The following is a 27,102-nucleotide window of genomic DNA, read 5'->3' as shown; positions in this document are numbered from 1 at the left end:
ATCCTATAAGGCAAATATAACTGATATAACGACCCAGAGGCCACCTTCTGAGCTTGGAAAAAACTTTCAAAGTCAACAGGTTACTTCCAAATGTACTCAAACAGAGAGAGACGGCTATCTTCAGGACCAGTTCCACTTGATATGCACAGACCTCTCCAGCATGAAAAAATTTCTAACGATAACAAATGGGCTACTTCTGACTCTAGTGGAAAATTTTACACCTCAAGAAAGAGGCACAGAGCCAAATGACACTGACCAAATGAACAACCTACCCGAGCCAGCAGATATGAATCGCCCAGTAACTAGCAAGAAATCACAAAGACGTGGGGGTGGGTGCTCCTAAATTTCTCTATAATTTCGTCAATCGCAGTCGTGGGTTTAAAAAACACTGACAAGGGGGAGCAGGCTCATTTCTCACAAAGCAGCTGATGTGAACGGTGCCTGCACCTCTTGTTTCATAACTCTTAAGTCCTGCAAGGCAGACTAAATACTTTAAAAGCAAAATAAACAAAAGCCTGAGCTCCTCGCTGGCCCTGATACAGCAGTACTCTCTGTACCCACTTCTCGATGAGCCTGCTTGTTACTGTGATCCCTGCCTCCAATCAGTCTTGCTGCAGGTTAGACTCATTGGAATCAAAACATAAAGAGTTGCTTGAGGGCTCTGACCTCCTTCAGCACACAAGCTATGCCTGCACTAACCGCAGCTTGGCTGCAAAGGATTATGCCAAAAGTACCCTGTAGATGGCACTATTACTTCTGGTAAAAGAAAATTTCAGGGTTTGCGTTAGTCAGGTTCCTTATTGCAAGGCTGTCTGTTGAAAGGCTGTCTGTCCTATACAACATGCAGCGGGGAAATGAGGGGGCAGCTTCACTGAGCTACAATTTTCTGAGTCAAGTAACTTGGGGAATTGTAGCTCTGAGAGCGGAACAGGGGTTTCCTAACAACTCTCAACACCCTTAACTGTTCCCAGGATTCATTGGGGGAACCCATGGCTGTTTAAAGTGGCATGATACTGCTTTCAGCGCATAGTGCAGATGGGGCCTAAGAATACTGTGAAAAGCTTACATTGAGGTGCAAAATACGTTTATGAAGCAACCGAGTCCTTGAAAGCTCCACAAACAGTATGTGCACAGGGTTGGTTTCTGCTGCCTCTTATCTTTTTCCTTTTCTTTGATAGGGTATGTGGGATATGTTAGGTAGAAACTATGTGCTTTATAGTACTGAGTATCATGCTACAGGTCTGAATCGATTAGGAAAGGTTCGGAAAACGTCAACAATACCCTAAATTAGAACCTGCTTTTTTAAGATGTCAGTCCTCAGGAGGGCCAGCCCTACCTTTTGGAAGAGTGAGGTGGCCACCTGAGGCAGGTGGCTCCGGGGGTGTCATGAAAGGGCACCGAATATTTTGTTACTGCAGTTTAATAATTAGTAACATTAGCAATATTAGCATTGTGTTTTTTTACTGCTGGGGTGGGGGAGAGGTGCTTGAGGGATTCTCTGCCTCAGGTGCCAAAATAACTTGGCTGGCTGTGAATATATATATATATTTTTAAACAGAACTCTTGGGCCTAGACAGTACAGTGGTACCTCGGGTTACATACGCTTCAGGTTACATACGCTTCAGGTTACAGACTCCGCTAACCCAGAAATAGTGCTTCAGGTTAAGAACTTTGCTTCAGGATGAGAACAGAAATCGTGCTCTGGCGGCACAGCGGCAGCAGGAGGCCCCATTAGCTAAAGTGGTGCTTCAGGTTAAGAACAGTTTCAGGTTAAGTACGGACCTCCCGAACGAATTAAGTACTTAACCCGAGGTACCACCGTACTGGGCAAGCTGCTGTCAATCTCATTTCCCCGTAGTCAGGATAGAAGATGATGAATGTGATAAGAATTTCTAAGTAATGCAGAAGGATAAAGTTTCCAAGTAGTATTAATGCTTTCAAGTGCAAGCATTTCACAATCACATTTTGCAAAATACTTTGGCCACCTCATGAGAAGAGAAGACTCCCTGGAAAAGACCCTGATGTTGGGAAAGATGGAGGGCACAAGGAGAAGGGGAGGACAGAGGACAAGATGGTTGGACAGTGTTTTCGAAGCTACCAGCATGAGTTTGACCAAACTGCGGGAGGCAGTGGAAGACAGGAGTGCCTGGCGTGCTCTGGTCCATGGGGTCACGAAGAGTCGGACGCGACTAAACAACTAAACAGCAAAAACGGTTTGTGGAATAATCAGCATAGTTTTGACATTACAAAAGAATCATCTACGCTTTCTTTCTTGAAAACAATTGTGAGGGTTTTTTCCATCTCAGTTGAAAGCATACGATCCCCATTTGTTAAAAAGGTAAAAAAGGAAAAGTATTGAGTTAGCCTGGTCAGTCCTACAAGAGCTTGGCCAGTCCCCATCAGCTCACACACATTTTGTGAAATGTATTTATTCTGAAGAAGAGGGAGGATATGTGTGACAACTTGAAGCTGCCAAAGTGGGGCGGGATAGAGGAAAGACGTTTGGAAAACCACCAATCTGAATAGATCTGTATAATGAAGATATTGGAAGACAACCCCCCCCCCCCGAGCTGGATAGAGGACCAAAATAAGACTTACAAAATGACTATGTCCTATATATAGGAATGTTTTAGAAGTGTGCTTCTCAGTTTAAGACAGGGTGAGGATTTTGTGGAGTCAAAATTCAGTGCTCAGGAACATATTAGAAAAATCCGCATAGGAATTAATAGAAATCATGGACTCGTTATACAAACACTCGCCTAACAAACTATTTCCAGAGAGGGCATTGTGTTTGGATAGTGAGGCTTGCATGTACATTCCCCACAGGGATCACACTGGTGAAACAGCAGCCAGCAGGACTAAACTTCACCAGTGGCATCAGACGATTGACAGCTGGGCAAAATTGGCCTGGCAGGAGGTTCCCCATCGCTGGTTTAAGAGAAGGCAGCTCAAACACAAATGAAATGTTTGTCCTAGTTACAACCTAGGCAACAACAATATTTGATGGCTGTGCATTTCCCTCAGTGAATTTGTGTTATTGTTCAAAACAAGCTCTGTAGTAGTAGTAGTAGTAGTAGTAGTAGTAGTAGTAATAATACCCCACCCATCTGGCTGGGTTTCTCCAGCCACTCTGGGTGGCTTCCAACAAAATATTAAAAATACAATAAAACATCAAACATAAAAAACTTCTCTAAACAGGGCAACCTTCAGATGTCTTCTAAAAGTCAGATAGTTGTTTATTTCCTTGACATCTGATGGGAGGGCGTTTCACAGGGCGGGCGCCACTACCAAGAAGGCCCTCTGCCTGGTTCCCTATAGCTTCACTTCTCGCAGTGAGGGAACCATCAGAAGGCCCTCAGAGCTGAATCTCAGTGTCTGGGCAGAACGATGGGGGTGGAGACGCTCCTTCAGGTATACTGGGCTGAGGCCATTGGGCTTTAAAGGTCAGCACCAACACTTTGAATTGTGCTTGGAAATGTACTGTTACTTTTGAGCAGCAGTATGATTGCATAAATAGATGTGCTCTGGGGTGCAGTTGACTCTGGATTAATACAGACTAGAGGTGGCACAGAATGAATTTAAATAACTGGGAGTCAGAAGACTGAGACTTGTGTAATGAGTTCTCTGTTGTATTATGGATCTGCATTATCTTCCTAGAAGTATAGATCTCCAGACCTTCAAATGATCTTTAAAGGTCATCTGCCATGAGGCAGAATTTATGATATTACATCTAATCCAGCTTTGGTTTGGTTGCTTGAACACCCACTGTGGAGAACTCTGTAACTTGCTTTGCTCATTTGCTCCACTGTCTGATAAATCCTAAGATTGGATCTTTTCCCCTCTGTCTTAAAAGTTATTTCTTCTTCTCCTGCTCTTAGGGAGTAAATGGATCCTATTCCATTGATAACTTTACCTTGACTACAGCAAACTGCATTGCCTTTCTTTCAAAGAAATAAACATGGCAAGTTAGTGATCCCTAGTGATCATATGCTCCCATGAGACAGCAACTGGGGGCAGTGTGATGCCACCACACAGAGGGTGGCGCTGTGGTCTAAACCACCGAGCTTCTTGGGCTGCCTGAAGGTCGGCGGTTCGAATCCCAGTGACGGAGTGAGCTCCTGTTGCTCTGTCCCAGCTCCTGCCAACCTAGCAGTTCGAAATAACGCATTCCAAATAAGTGCAAGTAGATAAATAGGTACTGCTGCGGCAGGAAGGTAAAGAGCGTTTCTGTGCGCTCTGGCTTCAGTCATGGTGTCCCGTTGTGCCAGAAGCGGTTTAGTCATGCTGGCCAAATGACTCTGAAAGCTCTCTGTGGACGAACCCTGGCTCCCTTGGCCTGAAAGCGAGATGAGCGGTGCAACCCCGTAGTCGCCTTTAACTGGACTTAACCGTCCAGGGGTCCTTTGCCTTTTTACCTATCAAGCAAAGCACAACTCCAATAGGCTCCAGTAAATGGAATGGCTCATGCATGCACAAACCTTTGAGATTAGCCCATAACAAGTGAAGCCTTCATTAAAATGTTGCAGTATATCCTCCCTCCAGGAAAGGAGGGCTTCCAGCCATTCTTCAAGCCGAGTATTTCCTCTAGGTAGAACATTCCTCTCTTTGCCCCCCTTGCCAGTCCCATCTGCAATACCCCAGACATCTCCATACATTATCCCTCTGACATTTAAATGGAAGCAAGCAGCTAGCAAGAGATGGGAAGGACACCCTCCTGAGAAGCTGGAGAACTGCTTTGGGAGGGAAATAAAAGCCAGGGGAGGGAAATAGAATGGAGTATCCTGGGAGAGGGTGCAACTAGCTGGGACCCTGAACAGGAGGGCTCCACACTACAACTTTGGTGCAGATTCTCCTTGTGTTATATTTGTGGAGAAATGAATTCTTGGTAGAAATGTAACATGCCTGTAGCAACACTTTTAGGATCCCTTCTGAGACTGCCTTTGTTCTATAAACTCGACATCTCTGACCAGGCAAATATATGCAAAGTCGCGTACAGGAGTAAATGAAAATTACAGAAGCATTTGCACAGCAGAACACTTTCTGAGCAACTTTAGGTTTAATCAAGGCTCCGTGGAAGAGTGTCGCAGCACATCATACGGCTGTGTTGTTCTTTTTTAAGTTGCTGATTTCAGAAGTAGCAGTCTGAGAAATATGAGAGGAATAGTTAACAAGAATAACTTCACTCACCTTTGTTCTCAAGCTGCTGAGAAAATCCCTATCCATCACTGGCGAAACTACAGCATATTGGGATTCTGGATGATTCAAATGTACAGCTTGATATGCAAAACCCTTTCTTGCCACACAATTCCATGCAAAAAAATAAAATAAACCACCCTCGAATAACACTACAACTTGTGGGCTTCAAATGAAGCTGAATGTTGGAGGATTCAAGAGAGGCAGAAGAAAGTACTTCTTCAGTCAGTGCAGAGTTAAAACTATGGAATTTATTCCTGCAGGAGGCAGTCATGGCCACCAATTTGGATGGCTCTGAAAGAGGATTAGACAAACCCGCTGAAGACAAGGCTGCCAATAATTACTAGCCAAAACGGCTATGTTCTGCCTCCATGCTGGAGGCAGTATGCTTCTGAATGGCTGAAATTTGCAGGAGAGGAGAGTGCTATGCAGATATGCAGATGACACAACCTTGATGGCAGAAAGTGAGGAGGAATTAAAGAACCTTTTATTGAGGGTGAAAGAGGAGAGCGCAAAATATGGTCTGAAGCTCAGTATCAAAAAAACGAAGATCATGGCCACTGGGCCCATCACCTCCTGGCAAATAGAAGGGGAAGAAATAGAGGCAGTGAGAGATTTCACTTTCTTGGGCCCCATGAGCACTGCAGATGGTGACAGCAGCCACGAAATTAAAAGACGCCTGCTTCTTGGGAGAAGGGCAATGACAAACCTAGACAGCATCTTAAAAAGCAGAGACATCACCTTGCCAACAAAGGTCCGTATAGTTAAAGCCATGGTTTTCCCAGTAGTGACGTATGGAAGTGAGAGCTGGACCATAAAGAAGGCTGGTCACCGAAGAATTGATGCTTTTGAATTATGGTGCTGGAGGAGACTCTTGAGAGTCCCATGGACTGCAAGAAGATCAAACGTATCCATTCTTAAGGAAATCAGCCCTGAGTGCTCACTGGAAGGACAGATCCTGAAGCTGAGGCTCCAATACTTTGGCCACCTCATGAGAAGAGAAGACTCCCTGGAAAAGACCCTGATGTTGGGAAAGATGGAGGGCACAAGGAGAAGGGGACGACAGAGGACGAGATGGTTGGACAGTGTTCTCGAAGCTACCAGCATGAGTTTGACCAAACTGCGGGAGGCAGTGGAAGACAGGAGTGCCTGGCGTGCTCTGGTCCATGGGGTCACGAAGAGTCGCACATGACTAGATGACTAAACAACAACAACAACAGAGCGCTATTCCTTTCAGGTCCTTCTTGTGGACTTCTCAGAGCCATCTGTTCAGCCACTGTGAGAACAGGATGCTGGACTTGATGGGCCATTGGATACTATAGATACATCTTTCTATGCAGCTTTTTGAGCATGCTCAACCCCTCCCACCCCCAAAAAACCACAGCAGTCCACAAACATAATGAAATAAAATCGGATATCATCTGTGGAAAAGGACAGCAATATAAAATAATAAGATCGGATGAATAAATTCCATTTTAAAAACTAACATGCAACCGACAATATTTGGTGCTTATTATTTCCTACAGAAAAGTGCTTTCCAATTTTCATGTAGTAATGATCAGCTCAGCGCATGAAGTGAGATATGTTCAGTCCCACTCACTGGGTAGCTAGGCAAGGTTCAAATCAGGTTTTGATTAAAAAGCGTGTAGAATGCTTTCAAGAGGGCAGGTTCCAGGCACATCTCAGCCTTGAGGTCATTATAAAAGCTTTCTTTTGTGGCAGCGACGCCAGGAAGGTTCTGTGAAGCCACATGAGAATGAGAGAAATCTTATTTTTAATGAATCGCAAATGGCACCTTCTTGCAAACTTGCTATTTTTTGCCTGGAAGTCTGTTCTCTGCCTCTGAAGCATGGGTCAGGTTTGACCCTATAGGGCTGCTGTTTCCTGCAGTGATGCTGACTGCAGCGGAGATTATTCCATTCCAAGGAGCAGGTGAACAGCAGGTGCATCACCTGTATAAAGACAAGCAGGTGTTTGGAATGGCTAAAAATATTTGGGTGGCAGTGGCACATTCATTTATTGCTTAAGATTGCCGCACGTTCCCTATAGCAAAGGACATTACTTAAAGGACCCTTCTTTATTCCTTTTATAGCATTACAGACTGGTTTTTTGGTTTGTTTGTTTTTTAATTTCAAAACATTTCGGACCCATAATACTTCACAGAACAGACATTGTGGCTCCACAGGTCCAATCTGATCAGTCAAGCTTGCTCTGTGAGTGGAAAAGGCAGTCTGAGATCAATTACACAAGATGATCAATGTTTATATACCCTGTTTATGCTAGGCAGGCAGAAAGTTGTAAAGATATGATTTATACCATCCAGCGCATCAGTGGTCCTGCTGTAATGAGTTAGGAATTTTTGGTTTTGTTTGTTTATTTTGGTAAATATCCTGCACTAGACGGGAGACAAAAATGTCACCAGTGCCGTGCCACCCCAGAATGGTAGCTGTTGACATATTATGTGCACTGACTGACAATAAAGGCCATCAGAAAATGCTTTATAAGAAATATGAACTTTGATCTAAGGAAATGCAAAGAACACTTGTTTTCTTTTATGAGCAAAACAGCTCCCCCCTGAATGTGCTGTATTGCACATTGCTTTTCAATTTCCCCAGAATTAAAACAGAACTAGCAAAAGAAACATGGGGGGGCAGAATAAGCAATGCTCTTCAGAAAATGAAAAAGTGGGGGAAACCTGCTATGTGTTCACTACAAGTCTCTGCAAAAAAACATAAATAAAAACAGGGTGGACAGAAGACTGGCTAGTTTTATCTTGTTCTTGTTAATTAGCATCAATATCAATATCAATGTTAATTAGCATATTATACATAAAAAGGAAATAATGTTGTATATCATTTGAGTACTGAGTGACTTTAAATCTGTTCCCTGTGTGCACAACCAGTTTTCACCAATATTACCAAAGCTAGTCATATAACACTTTCATGCCTTTTTATTTTTATTGTTTATGCTTTAAACTCTTACACCTGGTGAAGATTTTGTGTTACCTCTCAAGATCACACCCAGCACACATGATTTGGTCCAATAACTTCTTGTGGACTTCAGGGATGACAGGGATCAAAGAATAAAAGTAATCATTTTGTCACTGTAAATAACTTTATTAAAATAACAGCATGTTCCAAAATGTATATCATACTTTATTCTGATGTATATTAAGCTAACATGATAATGATAAAAATAGGGCTTTGAGCCAGATGGCTGGTTCTATTTCTACCAAAATGGAAGCCTCAGTGCCATTAACTATCATAGGAATTACAAATTCAAGAAGACTAAAAAAATCAAGCATTATGTCTTAGAATCTTGTAAAAAAAAATTTTTTTAATGATGGCAGCATAAAATTTTCCTTGCACTTAAGAATTCAGTGACCAAACCCATTTAAAGGAGGGAGCCTGATAAATTACAGGAACATATTACTCTTCTCCCACAGACATGCCAACTGTGCACAATAAATCATTTTCTTGTAGGGGGGAAAAATCTGTGTTAAATGAAAACTACAAAGTCCCAAGGAGCATTGGATTTATGGCAATCTAAAAGCAGCTTTGTAGGTTCATTTCTAACATCTGCTTCTGGATATTGATTGGCTAAGCACACTGACCTCCATTCTCTTTCACCTCCTTCCCTCTCTTTCTACAGAGATTTAAGGAATAAGCAGCAGCGGGGAGATGGTACCAGTTATGGTTTTTATATACATTTGAAAATCGCTTCCAAAAAAGTAACCCAGGTAATAGTTGAGGACTCCAGCGGCAGACATAAGGAACAGGAAAGCTATGATGCGTTTTCCGAAAATGTAACCAGGAGTGCTAAGAGAGAGAGAGAAAAAGCAGTAGGTAAGAATATATTGATTTGCAAGAAACGAGCTAAACCTCTCTATCTGTCATGAAGGTCAAGCTCAACTTAAATAGAGCTCAGATGTTCAGATTAATGGGGTCAAACTCTGCACTGATGTATGTCTTGGCAAGCACAATTAATTTTGAGTGAGCCGCGCAGGTGTAAATCAGCAGATGAATTCAGTGCACAGGGCAAAATTTATGCATCTCAGTAACCAAGACGGTTCCATTTAAGAGACGTATATATCTTATCCTAGCTATTAAAAATGATAGTCACTGATTATACTTGAAACAAAATTCAATAGCCTTGCATATTAATTCAGGAACGTGATGGGGTGTGTGGAAGCCAAGCAGTATAAGACAACCAGAGACCCTCTGTGTAAGGTCCATTGACTTCAGTGGGGTTTTGCGGATTTAGGGTTGCGGGCTCATTTTCCCTTCAGGGATTTTGCATTGCCACACCAATGAGGACACTTTCTCATATTTTCATTACTGAAAAATCTACATTCCAAAGAAGCATTTTCCCACATGTATTTCTCTTCAGGCATTATTCTAGGTGAAAAGGAAAACACAATGTCAAAATAAGCCCGAGAAACTGATTAGGAGAATCTAGAATAGTGGCAGGAAATCGACGGGCCTCCAGACATGGTTGGACTCCAACTCCCATCAGCCCCAGCCAACATGGCTAATGGGCTGGAATTTTTAAATTTATTTCCATTATTTATTTCCATTTCTACCCTGCCCTTTCTACTAAAGGGCGGCAATAGAATCTGTAGTCCAATAACATACGGAGAGCCAGAACATCTCTTGTTATGGGGGGGGGGCAAGGAATGGACAAGTGAGCCACCATCTTAGAACTTTTGAGAAGATGTAAGTGGGGAATTACCTCTGTGTCCTTTCCCCCATATAGCCGACAAAGTACTTCTGTCTCACAAACAAGTACATCAGTCCCGCAAAGGCAGCAGGAGCTAAAGAGAAGTAGGAAAGGCAGGCCGTGTTAGACATTGTCACTTCACTTGGATTAAAATGCAACCTTGAGCATGATTCAACTAAGTTTGGGATGAGCTTTCGTGTGCATGCACACTTCTTCAGATACCATGCACACGAAAGCTCATCCCAATAACAAACTTAGTTGGTCTCTAAGGTGCTACTGGAAGGAATTTTTTTATTTTGTTTCGACGATTCAAAGTGGCTTAACTATTATGGTTTTCAGAGGATGAGCCCTGTGGAAATATAAATATGGTAGTTTAAACTCGGTTGCAGCATTTGAGGAACTTCAGTAATAGTAGCAAGGCAGATATAAGAATTAAGATATATTAAGAAAAAGTTTAATTATGATAAAAGTGTGTATTGGCAATAAGTTATATGAAATTGAAATATGGAATAGACGGGGGGTTAGGTCTTTAGTGTTAAGACCAATTTATGTCTTACTGTTTGTTAAGAAAATTTTGTGTCTATTGTTATTCCTGTGTGTACTTTGGTATTTGTGTTTTCTCTTTTTTCTTTTCTTGCTGTATCAATAAAAAAAGAGAGGAAACTGCAGTATTTGCTATTTTGCCTTGATAAATGCAAAACCTAGGCTACGTACACATGCGGGATCTGAAACGCACAGGGCTCTCTCTTTTTTTGCAGAGCGCTTTTGTCGACGGTGATTTGCGGTTGTGCATCCCTTGGCACAATAACATTGCCTAAAGCAGGAAATACCGCTTCTGTTGTCTGTACATACAGGTGGGAGTGTATATGAAGTAGTACACATGGAGGTGCTCTGCTCCCCTCCCCTCATTAGGTTAGTCACCCACCTCCCAAGCTCTGGTGGAAATGATGTAACTTCCTTCCTCCCTCCCTCGCCCCATGCATTACAATATTCTGCGGAAGTCTTGTAGGAGAGAGGAAGTGGCCCAGTCTTGCACCATGATGAGGTCTTCCCCAGTAGGAGGTGACCTAAGAAAACACTCTCTGTGTATATTTGAATGCAGCAAGCGCTTGAGACGTGCGCTCTTTGCACAAAACGGAATAAAACTGTTGCTGCAGAATGCACTTTAGCTTAACCAGGGATGGCATAGGGACAACATCATGTGCGCAGCCCCCTCCCAAGCATGCCTGCATCCAGCACTGAATGCACATTATCAGGCAATGTGTACACACCCCTAGGGGGATGGTGTGAAGAGGGCTCTGAATACATTACCTTGACTACACAGCAAGCCAGCACACCAAAGCACAGCAAGAAAGGTAGGGTAGGCGTCTCTGCAGTTTTGGCTAGGAAATTATTTTTAGAAAGGGATATCGTCATACTGAGAGCAAGAAAATGTCTCCATGCAATTCGAAGCAAAGCACAAGGTGCATATCAATCACAGGGAAGCTTAATGTAAAATCAGAAAGATAGCAATCTCAAAGGGATGTTCATGTCACAACTGTTATCTACAATTTTTTTTGACGTAGGTACAATGCACAAATTGAAACACAGACAATTGGGGAAGGAAGCTTTTAATCGGAACCATGGTTTGTTAGCTAGGTAAACCTTGATTTCAGGTTGGCTCATTTCAGCAAACCATGGTTAAGACTAACCACATATTGTCCAGGTATGAACATCATAACAAACTGTGGTTAATCTAAAATGTGAGCAAAACCTTCCAGATCCATCCTGGTGGCTGTGCCAGAGGAGGTGAAGGGTGAGCATAAGAACAAGCCTTACTTCATCTCATTCTCCTAACTAGCAAAGCCATTGTGTTTCAAAAACCGGAGTCAACAACAACATGAAGGAGAGAGCCACACCGTACATTTAAAGGACACCCAATGCACATTTAAAGCACACGACTTCCCCAATTAATCCTGGGAACATCTAACAGAGCCAGAGTCCCCAGGATTCTCTGGGGGAAGTCATGTGCTTTAAATATGCATTGAATATGTTTTAAATGTATGATGTGGATCTGCTCAAAGTCTTAGAAGGCCAGCTTTCTGGGATGGGGGTGGTGGGTAGGAATAGTATCAAAGCAAATTTGGGCCCCAGAATCTCTCTTTAGATACAAGCCTTGTGTCTGCAACAATTACAGCAGTATTGTTGGCCATTTCACTCCTCTTTCCCATGACACGCAAAATAAATACTCACTTGGCTGTAAAGACTCGCTCAAAGGGAGATGTACCGCCACGGTGAACAATTTTGCCCGTACTGTTCTTGCTTTCCTGCTCTACTTTGCTTGCAAAAAAGGCTGTTTTAGGAAGGAAGGAAGGAAGGAAGGAAGGAAGGGAAGGGAAGGGAAGGGAAGGGAAGGGAAGGGAAGAGAAGAGAAGAGAAGAGAAGAGAAGAGAAGAGAAGAGAAGAAAAGAAAAGAAAAGAAAAGAAAAGAAAAGAAAAGAAAAGAAAAGAAAAGAAAAGAAAAGGCTTATTTTCATTTCATTTCAATATTAACGTCCCACTTTTCCTACCTGTGGGAAGCCCAAAGTGGCTAAGAAACAATGTCAAAGACAGAAAAAACAAACAGTTCCATAAACCAATGCAATGCAAATTAATTTTTCCAAAAAGGTGATGTAATAAACAGTTAAATTATAAATCAGAATATTTCTGTAACATAGTAACATCAAACAACGACTTAACAAAATATCAACTTAATGTTTCACAAATATCACTTTCAATTTTTGGATGGCTTGAAGGAATGGAATTTGGGATAGTAAAGCAAGGAAAGACAATATATATGGAAAATCAATGCCTGGAATATGTTATCCCTATCCAAACAAGCATTGCTGTTGGTAGTCTTGCAGGTGTCTTTGTAAGGTGTGAAGGTCCAGAGACACCTTTCATGAGCCCAGAGTCCAGCAGCAACTGACACCAATCTAAGCCTGATGCTGGCTGAGAGCCACTGAAATTTTGGGGAGGAAAGATTAAGAACTCCTTTCATTCCTCTGCTGAAAATCCCCTCTCTCAAACTGCTTTTTTAATTTTCAAAAATGGTGCTGGGACTCCAAAACATAAGGTTGGTTTTTAAGGGGGTTGCAAATACCCAAGTTCTGTTGCCTTAGCCATTACTAAAACTGCTGTGCTTTTCTTTGAAAAATGCACACAATGTCTCTCTAGCCTTGGAAAGCACTGCAGCAATTTCAGTAAGGCCTTCAGCCAGAAAGAACTGTTGGTTCCTACCTGAATTGGTAGTTCTTGGGTTACCAATTCAGTGTGTTTGGGAATCGGATACTCCTTGCTGCCTTGCTGCAGTATCCTGAGAATTTAACATAAGAAGAATGGCCTCCAGGCACAGAGCCTGACTCGTTTACACAATTGCACTGATCTCATGCTGCTTATTCAAGAAGAGAGCAGGACAGAGAACGGTGCTCCTAGCTGTGTTGCTAAATCAATGTCCTGCATCTACCACCGTGGCCACAGCACCCTCTGAGTCATGTTGGGGCATCTGAAGAATGCCGAGAAACCCAAACATTTTGCTGCAAGTTGTTAGTCACTATAACAAAGATACGGTTTCAGTGATCAACGGCATCCCTCCAGGATCCAGAACAAACTTGTCTAAAAGGGCAGCTTGGTGCTCTAAATAGAATCTCCTCCTCTCTCTACTGCTTCTCAAACTTTTTGTTCTCCTTCTGGACTTTATGCTCTCTGTTGCATATACAGTGGTACCTTGGGTTAAGTACTTAATTTGTTCCAGAGGTCTGTTCTTAACCTGAAACTGTTCTTAACCTGAAGCACCACTTTAGGTAATGGGGCCTCCTGCTGCCGCCATGCCACTGGAGCATGATTTCTGTTCTCATCCTGAAGCAAAGTTCTTAACCTGAAGCACTGTTTCTGAGTTTGCAGAATCTGTAACCTGAAGCATATGTAACCTGAAGCGTATGTAACCTGAGGTACCACTGTATAATGTCACTGTGTGTGAGGACCTGTGAGTTGGAGAGAATGTAAGTTGAAGTTTTTCTAAAAACAACAACTCAGAAATCCCATTCTCCATTAATCCCCTTCTCTCCTCACTACTCCTCACTGAACCCCAAAAGTTCAGTGCAGCAGGGAAGAGGAAATGTAGAAGGGCAGCAGCTTTGAAAGAAGGAGGTTCCCAGGTCCAGTCCACAGGCAGCTTCTCCCAGTGGCGATAGGAAAGACCCCAGTCTGAAATCCCAGAGTCACTGCTTCTTCTTCTTCTTTGGCGATCACTCGTAGTCAAGTAAGATTGTCTTCCATAAACACGGTTTTAACAATGAGTCCGTAAGTGACTGTGGAGGCCAATTCTGGATCCACACGTCCTTCCACAGTGGAGACATTGGTTCCCGGGCGGGAGTTGATCACTGCTGGTCAGTACCAACAAGATGGTACTGAATCGGTGTAGAGCAGCTAAGGTGATGCTGGCATTGATGCTAGGTGAGGTGTCAGCCCTGCTCAGTGTTTCCCTGCAGGTAAGAGTCTGGTCCCCCCCCCCGCCCAAGGGAGCCCACCTCCCACTCCCAGTCAACCTAGGCAGCAGCCCGGTCACCTCCTGCTATCACCAGAAGGAACATTTCCATCCCCACCAGCCTGCAACTTGCCACATGTGAGATTCTTCCCCCTGCCATTCTCTCAGTGTTAATTTAACATGGAACTTAGTGCCAATATTGCTAGGCTAAGTAATCTGGAACACACATTGCAAGTATTTAATTTAAAACCCAGACAAATCAACAAAAAGAGGGGCGGGATTCCGAGAGGAGCTCTGAAACAACATGTACAAATACGGATTATTATTATTTAAATGCATTCATTCAAATCTTTCTCACCCCATGCCTAATGCTCAGGTCTGCCTCTTTTTCTGACCTCCCCCCTCCCTTGTTCTTTCTTACCATTTTGGACGACGCTTAAAAGCGTAACGATGACCAGGAGGACAATGTACCCCACCACTTCTTGGTCCATGCTGACGGCAGGCTTGCCAGGATATTCTGCTCAGCCTTTTTTTAGCAACTCAGCCAGACAAACCACAGAGGGAGGAAGTGATCCTCTCCCTTATCTTGCATCATGTAACTTTTCTGATGGCTCCACAGCTAAAAGGCAGCATGATAGTAGCATATCATCTTCAAAAGTGCATTGCATTTATCAGCTGTGAAGGCCATGCCTCTCAATCTTTTTGTTTTGGCTTCCATAATCTGCATATCTAGGTGACGTGCCCATGTGAAGAAGCAGAAGTGCCTGTTGCTTTGAACCAATCCATATCGTGCAACCTGCGTGAATCTGAATTAACAGTGCCATCGCATTTGTGACTCAAAGGCTCAATGTGAACCACGGTTTACTCCCACGGGCATGAGACGACAGCCTAAATTTAAGAATCTCTCTGCCACAATCTGTTTGGACCATCTTCAGAACAAGATCCTGCAGAGATACTAATAAGAACTAGAAAACTAGGATAATATTGAAAAACAGGCAATTAAGTGGTTGGGTTAGTTGTTATTATTTTATCCATTTAAATAATCTTACTCTGCTCTTAAGCCAAAAAGGATCCCAAAATGCCTTACATGAGAGCAAGATGGTCCCTGTCCACAGATTTTTAATCTAAAACACAACACAAAAGGAAAAAGGGTTGAGGAGGGAAAAGGAAAAGGTAATGTGCTACAAGTCAGAGTTATGCACTTTCTTTCTTCCCTGATTCTCCCTTGCATTTGCCCCATCATTGCATTTTCCTTGCTAGTAAAACATGGGATTGGGAATCCCATGTTTTCTTATGTCTGTGTAGTTCTGCCCTCCATGTAGACATAGAAGCTGGATCCCCCCCCCCATTTGAACACAGTATTAAAATCTTTCTTCCATGCTTTGCTTACAAATTGCACATGAAAGGCTATCAATGGCTGCTAGGCCTGATGTCAGTGTTCTACCTTCAGTTATCAGTGAGGGCATGACTTTGAATACCAGTTCCTAGGAAACACTATAAACTTAATTCTTTTTAAAACAGTATGAGACCACTGTCAATTAACATTAGCTTTTGCATTTGCAGTGGAAATTGCAGTTTACAATGGAGGAACCTAAGATATGAAACAATCTCAGACAGATGATGGAGTAACAGCCAGCAGATTGGGTAAAAAGAAGGTGGAGGAATGTTCCCTGCGTGAAGCACATGGTGTGTAACTTTGTAACTGGTAGAAATTAGTCATAGCTTTGAGGATTTTTCCAAAAACAAATTTACAACTGTTTTATCTTGCAAACTTCCTTTGCATGCTTCATTTGTGCTACATTTTGTGGCTGCGAAAGGGAAGCTGCTCTCCAGTTTGCATGTGTAATAAGATTCGTGTGACACGTGCTGCAATATCAAGGAACATAGGAAGTGGCCTTATATGTGGTTCATCTAATCTAGTCTTCTGTGCACTGACTGGTAGCCGTGTGGATCTGCAGGAATAAATATAGCAACCCTACCACTGTGAGAACAGGATGCTGGACTAGGTGGGTCATTGGCCTGATCCAGCAGGCTCTCCCTATTTTCTTAGCCAGCATCAGAGAACACCTTTAGTAGATCTGGTGGCTGGTGGCAAAGCTTGGGTAGATCAGGCTTCTTAGAAACCTATACTCCAGCTCTTCCTGCCCATTGCTCCAGCAGCATAAGAAATATGCCAGAATAGCAACACTGGACGACACTTCAGGATGGTCATAGACTACTTTAATCTCCTGCCCCATCCTGCAGGAAAATGTGTTTAGCAATAGCAGGTTACTTTACTGGGTTGGCATAACCCACATTCAGCTATAGCTCTGACCCCAGCAATATGCGTACAATATTGATGGGCTTCATCTGCATTGATACTGGCCATTTAAAAAAAAATGTTTACAAAGAAAAAAACCCCACTTTTTGTGTGTGTGTGTGTGGGGGGTTATAAGAGATAAAATAAGACCTGAGGTTTGGGGTTTAGGTTGACAACCTCCTCCCTAATCAGAGCTATACCCAGAGCTACTTGTTTTCTATGGAGCAGCAGCAGTACCAGGGAAGACTAACATAAAAACTTTAAAATGGCCTCGGTCCAGTATACCTGAAGGAGCGTCTCCACCCCCATCATTCTGCCCGGACACTGAGGTCCAGCTCCGAGGACCTTCTGGCGGTTCCCTCCCAGTGAGAAGCCAAGTTACAGGGAACCAGGCAGAGGGCCTTCTCGGTAATGGCACCCGCCCTGTGGAACACCCTCCCACCAGATGTCAAAGAGAAGAACTACCACCAGACTTTTAGAAGACATCTGAAGGCAGCCCTGTTTAGGGAAGCTTTTAATGTTTAATAGACTATTGTATTTTAATATTCTGTTGGAAGCTGCCCAGAGTGGCTGAGGAAACCCAGCCAGATGGGCGGGGTATTAATAAATTGTTGTTGTTGTTGTTGTTATTAAAAATGACCCCAGAAGTTCCATCTCTAGAATTTCTTTTGCCTTCTCTTTGTCTAATTGGCTAGACCTGCTTTCTTAAATGTCAGCCATTGCTACGACCTCATTCACTGACTAAAAACACAGGCAGGCAGATGCAGGACAGTTGGTCACAAAACAAAGGAGGGAAATAGGGCCTGCCAGTTTTCTTCTCGTATATCTGGTTCTAAAAGTGCTAAAACCACCCTTTAAAAATAAAGTGAAATATTCAAAGCTGAGAATCTGCAGTTTATGGCTCCTGCTGACTACTCCGCACTGCCACGCTGTCTTTCCAAACCTACCTTGCTGGAGACTAAATGAGGGACTGACCCTGGCAGCTATAGCAGGTGCTCTGCCAGTGAGTTACTGCCTCAGATGCAAGAGATATATGTAGTGGTGAGACATGAATACCCAATATTATCCTACCTGTGTGTCAACAAAATTGCCCAGTATATCCAATGACGCTATTATTTGCATGGGCAAATATACAGAGAGGAAGAACATAGGAGTGTTCTTTGTTAAATAGTTCCTGCACTGTGCTTCTCCCAAGATCCAATCTCCACTGCTAATCCATGGCTATTTCAGATTGATCTGAACGGTTGCAATTTATAGGAAGGGATGTATTGCTGGTCTATTACACAGGGGGAACTCTGGTCCTCTAGATGTTACTAGACTCCAACTCCCATCCGCCCCAGCCAGCATGACCAAGGATCAGGGATGATGGGAGGGGTAGTCTGTCATCATCTGAAGAATCACAAGTCTGTCATCCCAGGGCTGCTCTCACAACCGCCCTACTCCGTATTTACTCCTCCCCATGGAAACCCAGCCATGTCTACCTTTTACTGTACGTGAAGAGGGGCTTTCGGAATGCCAAAATTTTGGTGGCACACTAAAATCTGAACCCAATGTGTAGCATCAGGTGTGTGCGACTGTCTCACTGTTCACTTGGAAGAAAACAGGCTTTTCACCCAGTACTGGTTACGAGAATAGACACTGACGTCTGATCTTTCCAGTAAGATTTGAAAGCCACATATTGGCATGGGGTGTCTTGTGACGGCATCAGTCCTTTCAATTCTGCTTCCTCTCTTTGTATCACATTTTCACCATCTGGCACCCTATCCTATTTTTCTTTTCTCTTGTTCTCTCTTACTCTTTTTTTTTCTGGCCCACTTCAGTCTTTACAAATTCCTTCCCCACCTTGTCTAAGAGATGACATAGGAACATAGGAAGATGCCTAAAGGTAAAGGGACCCATGACATTTTAAGTCCAGTCGCAAACAACTCTGGGGTTGTGGCGCTCATCTCGCTTTACTGGCCGAGGGAGCCAACGTTTGTCTGCAGACAGTTTTTCCGGGTCATGTGGCCAGCATGACTAAGCCGCTTCTGGCGAAACCAGAGCAGCGCATGGAAGCGCCGTTTACCTTCCTGCCGGAGCGGTACCTATTTATCTACTTGCACTCTGACATGCTTTCAAACTGCTAGGTGGGCAGGAGCTGGGACCAAGTAATGGGAGCTCACCTCATCGCGGGGATTCAAACCGCCGACCTTCCAATCGGCAAGCCCTAGGCTATGTGGTTTAGACCACAGCGCCACCTGAGTCAAACCATTGGTCCATCTAGTTCAGTATTGCCTACACTGACTGGCAGCAGCTGTCCAGGAATTCAGAAGGCAGGGGCCTCTCTCAGACCTTGCTGGAGATGTCTGGGATTGAAGCTGGGGCCTCCTGCATGCGCAGCAGATTTTCTGCCACTGCTCTGCAGAACCTCCCTGTTCCCAGTTCCTGTTCCCATTAACCTCTAAAGCATCTTGAGCGGTCAAGCTCAGAACATAGGGAGGTGCAATTGTGAAGACCTTTTCAGGATCACACAAATCCAAAACAAGGCAAACCATAGTCATTTTGATATTCTCATTCTGCATCCTGGTTGAGACACACTTTTTCACCGGCTTTCATGGATACTTAGTTATTGTGTGTGTGGTGCTGTTGCTGCTTGGCTTAATTTTGTTTTTTTGAATCTTTACTTACCCACAAAGGATGTGGTTTCCTTGTTCTTTTCCTTTTCAAGAGGCCTGTTAGAAGCAGCACAAAGAAAGAGGAACTAGGCAATAGACTTCCTTATTAAACCATAAGATCCTTAATAAAATTTATGCATTTATTATAAAACACTCCATTTATTGTAAAATCTTTGTTAGCGATGTATCTTTATTGTTGTTGTTGTTGTTTAGTCGTTTAGTCGTGTCCGACTCTTTGTGACCCCCTGGACCAGAGCACGCCAGGCACTCCTGTCTTCCACTGCCTCCCGCAGTTTGGTCAAACTCATGCTGGTAGCTTCGAGAACACTGTCCAACCATCTTGTCCTCTGTCGTCCCCTTGTGCCCTCCATCTTTCCCAATATCAGGGTCTTTTCCAGGGAGTCTTCTCTTCTCATGAGGTGGCCAAAGTACTGGAGTCTCAGCTTCACAATCTGTCCTTCCAGTGAGCACTCAGGGCTGATTTCCTTAAGAATGGATAGGTTTGATCTTCTTGCAGTCCACGGGACTCTCAAGAGTCTCCTCCAGCACCATAATTCAAAAGCATCAATTCTTTGGCGATCAGCCTTCTTTATGGTGCAGCTCTCACTTCCATACATCACTACTGGGAAAACCATAGCTTTAACCTTAAAGTACCTTTATTAGGTCAACCAAAATGCACAAGCTTACTTCAAACTCTTCATCAAGCTAGAATCTAGGTGTTAGATGGGAAACAGAGGATGGTGAAGAAATAAAAAAAAAATTATCTGGTGGTGAAGTCATGGGTCTGCCTTGGGTCAAAGTCTTAAAATGGAATGTAGAAGGAAGTAGCAGACCTTCAAACGAGGCCGTTAGGTGCTGGGCAGGTTTCATGTTGCACCAATAGCTGCTGAGACAAAGGAACATATCAAGGTGGATTCCCCATATTTGGAAATAGAAAACCCAGCTGTTTATATAATGAAATTCTCCTGTTTACTATAAACTTATAAAATACTGTTATAGGCCACCCCAATCTCTGCTGAGTGGTGCAAGATTCCAGTGGTCTTGGCACTTGACCAGAGTTAGTGTTTCCTTTGGAAAAAATGAGGCACAGCGAAGTGTCTTTCTGAAATATGGCTTATTTACTGTGGAGAGAGTTGCCAACATTCACATCACAAGAAAGTGCTTTGTTACCCTCCTAAAAACAGCAAGCTTGGATCTACAAGCAGCTGAATCAGCCATGCTGCCTGATAGTGATAACTTCTTCCCCTTGGCCCCCATATGGCATTTCCATACTTCCTCCTCCATCTTCCTTTTCTTTCCTAGCTTTCTTTTCCTAAAAGCAAAGGAAGGGTGAGTATCATCCTTATAGTTCAAGCATTGGTGTTAGCCTCCTGCATCCCCCCTTTTATTGATAAGATCTAGTGTAATGACTCTCCCGTGGACAAAATTATACTCCAGACATGATTATATACCATTATCATTCCCTCCATTTCTAATATCCAAGCTTCCTATAAAGCCAAAATTGCATATAGCCAAAAGAAAGTTGGGTTCATTGATGGGTGGGATTGCCAAAGTCTTTCTTCCTGGATGCACACCCTCTTCCCACCCGTTTTAATTTTTTGCCAAGTGCATGAAGCTGAAGGTGCACTACTTAAATGCGCATAAGTTACGAGTTACCCGTATGGCTAAAATGGTGTCAATTGGCTTGGGGAAGTTTGCAGTACAGTGGTACCTCGGGTTAAGCACTTAATTCATTCTGGAGGTGTGTTCTTAACCTGAAACTGTTCTTAACCTGGGGTACCTCTTTAGCTAATGGGGCCTCTCGCTGCCACCACGCAACTTCTGTTCTCATCCTGAAGCAAAGTTCTTAACCCGAGGTACTATTTCTGGGTTAGTGGAGTCTGTAACCTGAAGAGTCTCTAACCTGAAGCATCTGTAACCCGAGGTACCACTGTAGTATACAAAATATTTAGGTACAAAAAGAGAGAGAGGTAGTTGCGGTCCCCACTTGTTTTTATTTATTATTTACACACAAGCCAGCCAGATGGGCGGGTATCAATAAAAACACCACCACCATCATCAGTGTTATAACCTTAAATCAGGGTTGAGCAGGAGGTGAAAAGGGTGCTAGGCAGTTGCAACATATGGGAGGAGGAAGTTGCAGGAGGTTAGCCTGGGGGTGGGTTGTGCAAGGCGTGGGGGGGGGCATGCACATGGGTGTGAAGGTGGGTGCAAAGTGGTGCTGCAGAACAGAATAGAGAAGTGGCTTCAGAAAGGGCGTTGGGGAGGTGGAAAGAGAAGTTATTCAGTGTGCGATTAAGGGCCAAGCGGGATCTGTTAAGAGACTGCAATATCCAGAAGCTTATGTTCGATTGATTCCTGGTGCCCTTTCCCAGAAATTGCTGCCTGGCTAGGTCAAAGCAGCAGCCAGCCACGCGCATCAAAATCAAAGGGAGAAGGAACTGGGATAATATCCCCACTTTTAACTTGCCCTTTTCTCCCACTGGAGGAATCTTGTTAGTTTGGGCTGGGCGATCAGGAACCCCAAGAAAGGGCGAAATTTAAGGCAGGCGTTTTGTGCAAGTTCCCCCGTTTGGGGCTCTTCTTATTATCTTATCATTTGCTGCTGCTGCAGCTGCAAGAGCTTTCCTCGTCCAGCCTTCCTGTCATTAGGAAGGAGGTTTGTTTCCGGGGTTTTTGCAACAGCTATTTTGGAGGTGGAAGTGATGATGGAAGAATGAATTAAAGGAAGCGCGTTAGCAGTCGAAATAACAGCAAGGCTTGAAACCATTAGTACTTTCCTGGCAGACACCCGAAACCAGCGGAGTCTCTGTGGCGCAATCGGTTAGCGCGTTCGGCTGTTAACCGAAAGGTTGGTGGTTCGAGCCCACCCAGGGACGGGGAGAGCGGATCTTTTTTACTTACTCTCTTTCCCATTCTTGCTCTGCAAAGTTTGTCGCATCGTTAGAACGGATTTATCTCACTCTGCAATTTAATTCTGCAAAGCAGCTCCGGTTTGGAAGAAGGAAGTACCTTGCATGTAATTCATAGATACCACTCTGAACTTCTGATTTTTATTTATTTATTTTTTAACCGGGAAACTGGTGTAGTCGAAGCAGGTGCAGGGAAACTACCGGGCATGCCGCTTTTTCTCCGTGTCTCCTACAGGGAAGTGCACCAAGTACAGAAACTTGCACATTGTAAATTAGGTCTGTCGAATGTTGCAAAGTAGCTGTTGGACATGGATGGATCCAGACTGCCAAGTTTAGGCGTGACTTTTAGCCACACTTGATGGCACCTTACTTTGCAAAAATAATAAACTAGTATTATAGAACAGAATTTTGTCTCTCTCTCTGTGTGTGTGTGTGTGTGTGTGTGTGTGTATTTACATATCCATGTCTATGTATGTATCTATATCCATGCATTCTAGAGGTTTTCCCTTCCCCATCCCCACCACCAGCACGCGGCTAAACGCTAAAGCTTGCAAAAATTCAGAAAACGGCAAGAAATGCACATGCGAATTCTGCTATAAGGATCATGTGGGGAAACCTAAAGCCGACCTGGGTTTCCGTAGTGTAGTGGTTATCACGTTCGCCTAACACGCGAAAGGTCCCCGGTTCGAAACCGGGCGGAAACACTTTTTAAATTTTTCTCGATAGTGTTTGTGAGACATTTTACGATCAGAACACGTGTAGAGGAGATACCGCCCGGGCTTTGTGTTCTTTTGTACCAATGATAAGTATTAATGTGGTTTGAACGCAAGTTCAGTCACTCAGCAAACTTTACCCAACCGCTCTGCAATTTTTGTTTTGCTTTCATTGCTCGGCTCGCGTCGATTTATTTCCAAATGGGGTGCGTGTCGGTGGGGAGAAATCTGGGTGATTAAATGCCTGTTTTAGGAAGATGGAGAAAACGTTGCATGCTTCTGAAAGTGAGAACAAAGCGACGGCAGAATTCACACTTCCAATTCTCACACTGAAAGCTCTTACATTATTTCAAGTAATTAATTGTGCATTTTTAAAAAAATCTGTACTTTTATTAGCGCGGAGCCATGGTGGGAGGAGAATCGTTTCCTCCGTGTTTGGGAAAGGGAACCCTAAAAAGCAAGGAGCTGAGCAAGGGCCTGTTTGCAGAGCAGTAATGGATCGCATCTCCGCAACAGTGTGCCATTATTTCTAATCCGGATTATTTAAAAAATTCACTTAAAACATGGGTAGGCAAACTAAGGCCCGGGGGCCGGATCCGGCCCAATCACCTTCTAAATCCGGCCCGCGGACGGTCTGGGAATCAGGGTGCTTTTACATGAGTAGAATGTGTCCTTTTATTTAAAATGCATTTCTGGGTTATTTGTGGGGCATAGGAATTTGTTCATTTTTTCCCCTTCCAAAATATAGTCCGCCCCACACCAAGGTCTGAGGGACAGTGGACCGGCCCCCTGCTGGAAAAGTTTGCTGACCCCTGACTTAAAAGTTTGCATTTAGCGCCTTCAGCCACAGATAAGTTTCCTTTGCACAGTTTCGTGAGAATCCTGCTTGCCCCCCCCCCCAAATCCACAAGGAGGGAGCGCCTGGTTGGGCAAACTTTCCTCTGAGTTGCAAAAAAAGCATCAAAAGTGGCGACTGCTACATCCCAGGGAAAACTCTGCAGTACAGTGGTACCTCGGGTTAAGTACTTAATTCGATCTGGAGGGCTGTAGTTAACCTGAAACTGTTCTTAACCTGAAGCACCACTTTAGCTAATGGGGCCTCCTGCTGCCGCTGCGCCACCAGAGCACAATTTCTGTTCTCAACCTGAAGAAAAGTTCTTAACCTGAAGCACTATTTCTGGGTTAGCGGAGTCTGTAACCTGAAGCGTATGTAACCTGAAGCGTATGTAACCCGAGGTACCACTGTATTATACATTGGGGTGAGGTGAAGAGAGGACTAGCAATGCCTATTAGCCACAATGGCTATTGCTCTGGCCTCCACCATTGGAGGCAACCCCCGCCCCCCCCGAATTCTGCGCACTGTAGTTTATCAAGGACTGTTGGAAATTTTAACTCGGGGTGTGGGTGTGTGTTAAATTACAAGATCCAGAACACTTTGTGTCAATATTGGCCCAACAGGTTGTTTCCCCCCACACCACGGCCCATCAGACAATGTCACACTAGTGACATCAACTGATGGACAGGAGGGCAGGTTTTAATCTTGCATGAGCTGCGCCACCATGTTCCTAGCTGGGAACAGGTTTGTGCATGCGAGGCAGCCTGATTTAATCTCTGCGCATCAGCTGCTCTGGCTCCGATCTTAAAGCCTCTGTGCGTAATGGTTAGTGTGTTGGAATCCTCACTCAGCCATGAAGCTCACTGGGTGAGCTTAGCCCAGACATCATCTCTTAGCCTAACCTATCTCACAGGGTTGTTGTGAGGATGAAATGGGGAGAACCATGTAATAATTTTAAACCATGTAAAAATTTTATTATTTATACCTCGTCCATCTGGCTGGGGCTCCCAATAGAATATTAAAAACACAACTAAACATCAAACATAAAAAACTTCCCTAAACAGGGCCACCTTCAGATGTCATATAGTTGTTTATTTCCTTGACATCTGATGGGAGGGCGTTCCACAGGGCGGGTGCCACTACCGAGAAGGCCCTCTGCCTGGTCCCCTGTAACCTCACTTCTCGCAGTGAGGGAACCACCAGAAGGCTCCCTTTGTGTCTTTGTGCCTCAGTGTCTGGGCTGAATGATGGGGGTGGAGATGCTCCTTCATATATACTTGGTCAAGGCCATTTAGGGCTTTAAAGGTCAGCACCAACACTTTGAATTGTGCTCGGAAACGTACTGGGAGCCAATGCAGGTCTTTCAGGACCAGTTTTATATGATCTCAGCAGTCACCAGTCTAGCTGCCGCATTCTGGATTAGTTGTAGTATCTGGGTCACCTTCAAAGGTAGCCCCATGTAGAGCGTATTGCGGTAGTCCAAGCGGGAGATATCTAGAGCATGCACCACTCTGGCGAGACAGTCTGCATACCAGATGGAGCTGGTAGACAGCTGCCCTGGACACAGAACTGACCTGCGCCTCCGTGGTCAGCTGTTAGTCCAAAATTACTCCCAGGCTGCGTACCTGGTCCTTCAGGGGCAGTTATCCTATTCAGTCCAGGGAGTCCTCCACACCTGCCACCTTGAGATCCTTGGAAGATAAAGGTCATATATAAATATAACAAATACCGGTATACGATCAGAGCAAGATCTACTGTAGTTTCTACACAGCCTTTGGCAGCCTCCTAGGTTTAGCTCTAAGTTGGCATTACCTAACAATAAATACATCAGTTATGGAACAGATGCATTTAGGTGGCATGAAGTCATTAAGTAGAGGTGGCGACAGGCCGACAAATAAATGTACTTGCACTCCCAAGATTCCCTCACCAAGTAAGTGATCCATTTTCTGGAATGTGAATAATCAATAGGTAAAAGGTAAAGGGATCCCTGACCATTAGGTCCAGTCGTGGCCGACTCTGGGGTGCGGCGCTCATCTTGCTTTATTGGCAGAGGGAGCCGGCGTACAGCTTCCGGGTCATGTGGCCAGCATGACTAAGCCGCTTCTGGCAAACCAGAGCAGTGCATGGAAACGCCGTTTACCTTCCCACCGGAGCGGTACCTATTTATCTAAATGCACTTTTGACGTACTTTCGAACTGCTAGGTTGGCAGGAGCAGGGACGGAGCAACAGGAGCTCACCCTGCTGTGGGGACTCGAACCGCCGACCTTCTGATCGGCAAGTCCTAGGCTCTGTGGTTTAACCCACAGCGCCACCCGCGTACCTCTTGAATAATCAATACAATGAAGTAAATGTGAAAAATGCAACATGCTTTCTTGCTTCTCAAAGGGTGCTTAAAAACACAATGAGAAATATAAGTCAGTTTTAGACTGCCTCCACTTTTGAAAACAACTTTCTTTTCATTTTGATTGAAACTGGGTGTGTTTTAAAATGCCTTGATTCAAGTTTTAGTAGATTTGCTGATATCCCTTTAGGATGGTCCCAGAAATAGTATTTTTTATTTAACTAAATTTATATACTACTTGACTGTAATAAAACCCAAGTGCTTCCTAAATGAATCTTAAACCTCACAACTCATCTGAACAGGAGGGAGGGGCCCGGTTTCATACATAACTAAAACTAAGGCATGACCTGTTTAGCCAAAATGTGGTGTTTGTGAACATATGAATCCAGACAATCGGACTAACCATGGTCTGTCCAAACCAAACAACTTTGCTTAACCAAGGTTTGTTTAGCCACCCAATCTCTAGAACTTGGGCAAGCTACAGAGGCATAAAGCAAGAACAGCTGAAAACAAACCAACTTTCTAGAAGTAAGCCATGTCTTACTTGCTTATTGGTGAGACAACTCAGGTTCCCCTCACCCCAACAAATCAGGGTTAAAGCAAGCCATGGTTTAGCATTATGCACAAACACAGCAATCACAAAGGACTATTATTTAATCAGAAAGAGCAGGCTGAAAAGATGTATGTTTATGTCACATTCTCTTCATTATTGATTTAGATGAAACTTGCTTCATTAGATATCTTTTGAGAACATAATTTTTTCTTTCAAGTGTACAAAACAAAATAATTTAACACACATAATTGTGGGGAAAAATAGAAACCTAACAGCTCTTTTTTAAAGAGCTGACTATGCCAATGAGAGTTTTGAGACAAGCATCTGTCAGCAACTGTGCTGCCACACTTCTGAACATGATGCCACATATATACTTTT

General features: G+C 43.8%; 1 protein-coding gene and 2 non-coding genes across 3 annotated transcripts; 2 read left to right on the top strand and 1 right to left on the bottom strand.

The window, feature by feature from the left end:
- Nucleotides 1–8,301: 8,301 nt before the first annotated feature.
- On the bottom strand, nt 8,302–15,771 carry ALOX5AP (arachidonate 5-lipoxygenase activating protein). Its single transcript, XM_053386004.1, has 5 exons — nt 14,838–15,771; nt 12,145–12,244; nt 11,224–11,294; nt 9,925–10,006; nt 8,302–9,011 (listed from the first exon to the last, which is right to left on the bottom strand). Exons 1-5 carry the CDS (start codon nt 14,905–14,907, stop codon nt 8,849–8,851), a joined length of 486 nt encoding a protein of 161 aa, XP_053241979.1. The 5' UTR covers nt 14,908–15,771; the 3' UTR covers nt 8,302–8,848.
- A 6,403-nt stretch (nt 15,772–22,174) lies between these two features.
- On the top strand, nt 22,175–22,248 carry TRNAN-GUU (transfer RNA asparagine (anticodon GUU)). Its single transcript has one exon. It is a non-coding gene; the product is annotated as a tRNA-Asn (tRNA).
- A 664-nt stretch (nt 22,249–22,912) lies between these two features.
- Nucleotides 22,913–22,985, top strand: TRNAV-AAC (transfer RNA valine (anticodon AAC)). Its single transcript has one exon. It is a non-coding gene; the product is annotated as a tRNA-Val (tRNA).
- Nucleotides 22,986–27,102: the final 4,117 nt, after the last annotated feature.

The sequence above is a fragment of the Podarcis raffonei genome, chromosome 4, assembly GCF_027172205.1.
Source record: "Podarcis raffonei isolate rPodRaf1 chromosome 4, rPodRaf1.pri, whole genome shotgun sequence".
NCBI classification, from domain to species: Eukaryota; Metazoa; Chordata; class Lepidosauria; order Squamata; family Lacertidae; genus Podarcis; species Podarcis raffonei.
The sequence above is the reverse complement of the archived record's forward strand: the minus strand, read 5'-3'. Positions and strand labels throughout refer to the sequence as shown.

Bases quoted from the DNA above. Each gene is read 5' to 3' on its own strand.
- ALOX5AP (XM_053386004.1), bottom strand. From the start codon at position 14,907: ATGGACCAAGAAGTGGTGGGGTACATTGTCCTCCTGGTCATCGTTACG. The intron at 11,295-12,144 runs GTGAGTATTTAT...ATAATTTCCTAG, and splicing joins GAGCGAGTCTTTACAGCCAA to CCAAAACTGCAGAGACGCCT. The intron at 10,007-11,223 runs GTAATGTATTCA...ACTTCTCTTTAG, and splicing joins TGGCTTGCTGTGTAGTCAAG to CTCCTGCTGCCTTTGCGGGA.